Below are 5,574 nucleotides of genomic sequence, written 5' to 3' on the forward strand. Positions count from 1 at the left end.
TTTACATAATATATTGTTTATGTACCTTTTCAATTTATTTTAAGTATGTAACATTTTGTTTTCCTAGATTAACTTTATTTAATTTTGTCTTCTGTAAATTGAATTAAATTGTCACTTGTTGCACAAATTTCAATTAAATTTAAACTTTTCTAAGTCAATAAATTATTTTTCAATTAATTTGTATTTGGTTTTAAATAGTTTTTGTAATTTTTTAAAGCTAGAGTCTTTTTATAGAATTTGATACCTACCATAAATGAAATAGTTATTTTTATGTAAGATAATATCTTTGAATTTAGTTAATTTATTGCTGCACAGATTTCAGAACTGTGTTTAAAAGATTAAGATTAATTGCTATATTTTTGTAATTTTCATTCTATTATGTAATTTTATTATTGTGTTCATTGAATTAAACAATGTAATGGATAACCAAATATTTTTGTTTTATTGTATTTGTCAAATCTTGTATTTTCTGCTATGAGACCTATTTGTATATGATAGTCACTGAAATTCTTTATCGTAGGTTTTCAACAGCCTCGATGTGTGCTTTATTTCTCTCCTCATATGTAATATACAGCACTGAAATTTATTTTGTATATTAACCACTGTAATGTCATCCAATTTCATAGGGGTGGTGTTTTGAAATCTTATGTAGATAGTGACCGTCCTCTTATTTTGAAGGTCAAGTGTGTAAAGTATGATCAATCTCGGGATAAAACAAGATTTGTATAAAAAACATAGCCAGAACGTGGTACTTCTAGATAGATAATATACAACTGAAGTCCCCGGGATTTATGTAAAGTTTTTCAAAATCAGGTGTAGACTGTAATTTTCTTCTTATTTTGAACGCCTGCTGTAAGGGGTGGGGAATGGGGATGGGGTGGTTTTTCGAAATCTAATGTAGACAGTGGCCTCCCAACTGTTTTAAAGGGTTCCATGCTAACTCAACACAGTGACTATTCAACACACCTTTAAAACGTGATATAAAGTCATTAAAAATGATGAAAAAAAATAAAATTTTAACCTAACCTAACCTACTTAACCCAGTTAATAAAGTTTTTGTTTCATCACTTTCCATGACTTTAAAGATGAGATGAATTATCATTTTGATGATTTATCCGGTCACCGTTTTAAAGATCTAGTGTGCTAAATTTCATTAACCTCGGAATAAAACTGTAGATTTGTATAAAAAACAAAACCACGCCACCCGCGCCTGTCCGCCACAAAGAGATACTCTCCTTTATATATTAGAAGATTACATTTTTGTAATATTTTATTGATTTGTCCTACTTGGGCCGTGTTGTAGCAAGTAGTCTATAACTTCAATTTGTTCTGCATACTACTAAAATAATGAATACACACATTAAATTATAATGGCCATAAATGAGAACCTTGAGGTACGCCAAAGGGCACTGAAAAGAAGCTGGACTAAGTTCCTTCAACTGAATCACATTGAATTCTACTCCTAAGGTATGAAGTGATCCACTGGAGTAAGTCACCGTGGATGCCTAATTGATATATGGCTCTCTGATACATTTTTTTAATCTCTCCTTGATAACTTGTCTCTTCTCACTTAAAAGTCTGCCACTAGGGTAGTAAAAAAAGTATCTTATTTCAATCCTACTTACTGTATGAATATTTATGTACACCTGCAAAAACTATGGTCCAAATACAAGGAAATTTAATACACTTTATTTTAGAGAAAGATACAAATAACCTGGTAATCTCTACTGCACAGACGCATTGTGGGCATGCTGAGTTTGTTCTACAGGTATTCTAATACAGCCATTGATCCCCGGAGCACTAGTGCGTGAAATTCGACAGGCATGAGCGGAACACAGTTGAAATTGGCTTCATTAGAATGGGCAGTTTCTTCGACTCATTTTTGTGCAGGTCGACTCGTATTTTCTCGTTGTTTTTCCTCCTTCATATAATCCGGGCCTCGTCAAGACCATATTAAGACGCATTAATAAATTCCTTCCTACAGACCTTATCTCAACCCGCCTCACAATGCTGCCCAACCAATATATATTTAAATTCCTCCTACTACCATCAAATGAAATTGTTGCAGGACTTAGCTAACAGAGAATTGAACCCGCAAGAATTTTTTTAAATATTCTTTTTTGTTTTATTTTAGGCCTTTCTTCCTCAGTAATACTCGAGTATCCGATACTAATGTTGTGTATTCACGTCGCAAACACCTTGACACGCATAGTTCATACACGTCGCTACTGAAATCAAAAGACCCTCATCACCACCATCTCTCAAAACGTCATAACTAGCTTTCGTAACCTCACTCGCTCCTCTGCTGATGCTGGCATTTTGTTCCTAGCATGTGATCTAAAGCACACGCATTTTTATAAAATATCTGACAAGCAATGAGAACTTGAATGAACTGAAGAAGAGACTATCATATTCATTGCTCCGCTATGTTTAAAGTCTCGATGACACGAGTGGTAACGACTTTAGCCGGCTGGTCTCGAGAGACTGGCATCACCGACGTGTGTCTGTGAACAAACCTCCACACATGTTGTATGGCAGTGGTCGCCAAGATATTTAAATCACTGAGTATCAGATACTTGTGTATCCCTGTAGAAAAAGGGTCTAACACTACATTGTCATTATCAGTATTGCAAGGGAGTGAATATGATATCTCTATTATACTAAAATAAAGTCACTATCCGTGTCTGTTTGTGCGCTTAGTTCTTCTCAATTACACAACTGATTTTCAGTATCATTTACAGAATTTCTACCAGAAGGTTTATAAATATAATACATGCATATTATTTTTATAGAAAGTAGAGAAAAGTCAAGCAACGCCGTCGGCTAGCATTAAATTAAATTCACTTTTTGATAAAAATATGTTTTTATTATCCATAAAATATTTACACATGTACATTTAACATTGGAGAAACACTGGATTCCATAAACTACATCTACATATTAGGCTCTCCCACATGTACGCTTCGGAACGAGCGTTCCGCGCGCCGCTTCAGGCGTGTAGAAAAATAAAGTTACATTAGTATAACGGTTTACAGCGCTGCCATCGTGGGATTTTTCTACACGCCTGAAGGGGCGCACGGAACGCTCATTCCGAAGCGTATGTGTAAATCCTACTATTCACTTTCTTGTCTTAACAGCTTACAAACGTCATAAGTAGGATTAGTCCATTCAAGGGTTTATTTATTTAAGAAACTATTTTATAATGTCGTTTCACAGAATTTGAACAATTCATCAAATTTAAAAGTTAATATTCAAGTTCTGTTATTATCTAAGTACTGTAAAACGACAAGCCCATGATGAAATAATAACCTGAATTTTAACTCGTTTAATTTTGACAAATTGTTCAAATTCTGAGAAATAATCCATCCTTAATAATTTCCTTCACATCAAACCAAAGAAAAATATTATAAACAACTTCCTTCACATCAAACTAAAGAGCGTTAACAAGAGCCTGGTAGTGTGACAATTGATTTGCGGCTGTTTGAGCTTCCGTTTGGGTAACCGTCACTCATTGTGGATCTTCATGGGGTCAGTGAACCTGGAGGTGAGGATGTAGAAGGCAGCAGGAGCAGGCACGAGGGTCAGCAGAGCCCCGTGGAAGACGGGGTCCTTGAGGCCGGTGATGGAGACGATGCCGTAGGCGTGCAGCAGCCAGTGGCCCAGCAGGATGACTACGTTGCGCACTTCCGTCACCGAGGACACCAGCATGGCCACGACAGACTGGTCGATCTTTACAGAGAAGTGCGACGCTGACGACATCATGGACAAGATGATGATGATGTAGGGGAAAGAGTAATCTGAAAGTAATCATTGCAATTTTACAATATTCATTGTCATTAAGTGACTTTGTGATATAGATTTATTTCCCATTCTCATCTGACAAATGTTAAACCGTGTAGAAATGTCAATGCATGTTTGGCGTGTATCCGGTGCCGAAGCCATCAATGACACTAGGTCCTTTTTTTTTTTTTTTTTATTTTATAGTGAATACCTCACAAGAGTCCCAACTGCTCCCGTCTGGAGCCAGTGAGACTATGGCATCCCCAATTGGGGGATGTTGTGAGGCTGAAGGTAAGTGGGGAAGGGAAAGAGGAAGGTGGGGAAGTACCTGGCTATTCAGATCTAGTCACTAAACACGGCTAAAGCCATTTGGAGCAACGTTTCAATTCTGAATGGTGGTCTTACACCAGGGCGATACTGGTAGTATCTTCCACTCTGGAACGTGCCGCAAATATACTATATATTATTTTAATTAATTAATTGTGAAATAACACAAATTAATCAAATAAAATTTATTTGCGCACGCTGGGTTCGAACTCGCGACCTTCGGAATGGCAGTCCAATGCGTTACCACTGGACTATGCCGGCCGTCCTTGTAGGATCTTCCATTAAAGTACCGGTAGAACAAGGACAGCACTCCCACCTGACGCCTGTTCTCAAAAGATTGCAATCCGTTTGTTAACGCACATTAAGCGGGCAGTTCATGCGCTGACGGCAATGTGTAGCGGGTGAAATAAAAGGTTACGTACAAAATTATAGATTTAGCTTTAAATAATGTACAAATTTGAATGTAATTTTCTACGTATTACTAACCATACCCAGCTATGAAAGTATAGTTGGGACCTTTCCAAAGAGATTGGTATACAATATTCATATAGAAATATCGGATAGCAATATCTTTTACGCTATTAACCCCTCCAGCGTTTGAGGGTCATAAATGACCGGGCGTTTATATTTTATAAAAATATTTTTATCTTTTTTTCATGCAGAAACACGTAATTTTTTTAACATTAGATAGAGAAATAATAATTTTATACTGAAATCCATTAATAAAATCCTAAAAATTGCCAAAATTAATAATTCATATTTCACACCGCTATCGTAACAATCGGTTTAAAAATTATTTTTTAAATGAACGAGATAAAAGTGAATTTACAGTTGTCTTACAAATTCCCCAAACAAAACAATTTTTATATGATTGGAGTAAAAAATTAAGTAAAAATCTGGTTAGCATTTTTGACAACATTTTTCACATTTGATATTAAAATTTAATTATTTAGAAATAGTAATGTTTATTTTAAATATAGATCTACCCTTCTCACTATCAAACACCAGTAGATGGAATGGGTAGAACTACCTTTTCCGCACAAAGTGGTTAAGTTATTTTTTATTAAGGATTTTTTCAAGTAACTTGGGGGTACAAAGCTTTTTATTCCATAAATAAAAAAGTAATTTCATTGAAAATATGAAACCAACATTGATTGCAATGCTACTCACAGATGAGTCCCGCTCCCACGGCGTGAATGAATATGAGGATAGGCAGGAAGTAGAGACCGCAGTAGACGGCGAGGATGGAGACGGTGGGCAGGAAGGTGGCGAACACCACGCAGCGGTACAGCAGCAGCAGCGCTATGCACAGCGCATACATTATCAGCACCAGAGTGTACCTGTAACACACCACATTTGATATATTGTAAGACCCGCCTCCGTGGTCGAGAGATAAGACTCTCGACTAGCAAGCTGGTTCAAATCCCGGCTGCGCTAGTAAATTTTATTTGATTAATTTATGTTATT

General features: G+C 36.2%; 1 protein-coding gene across 1 annotated transcript; it reads right to left on the minus strand.

Moving 5' to 3' along the window:
* Window positions 1-2,844: 2,844 nt before the first annotated feature.
* On the minus strand, window positions 2,845-5,447 carry LOC149408685 (JNK1/MAPK8-associated membrane protein-like; the record flags this gene model as incomplete). Its single annotated transcript, XM_089650521.1, has 2 exons — window positions 2,845-3,797; window positions 5,278-5,447. Coding segments are annotated over 2 exons (463 nt in total), but the record flags the coding sequence as incomplete, so codon positions are not given.
* Between the last annotated feature and the right edge of the window lie 127 nt (window positions 5,448-5,574).

The sequence above is a fragment of the Hesperophylax consimilis genome, unplaced genomic scaffold (assembly GCF_061612785.1).
Source record: "Hesperophylax consimilis isolate HC1 unplaced genomic scaffold, BYU_Hcon_1.0 scaffold_115, whole genome shotgun sequence".
In the NCBI taxonomy this organism is placed as follows: domain Eukaryota; kingdom Metazoa; phylum Arthropoda; class Insecta; order Trichoptera; family Limnephilidae; genus Hesperophylax; species Hesperophylax consimilis.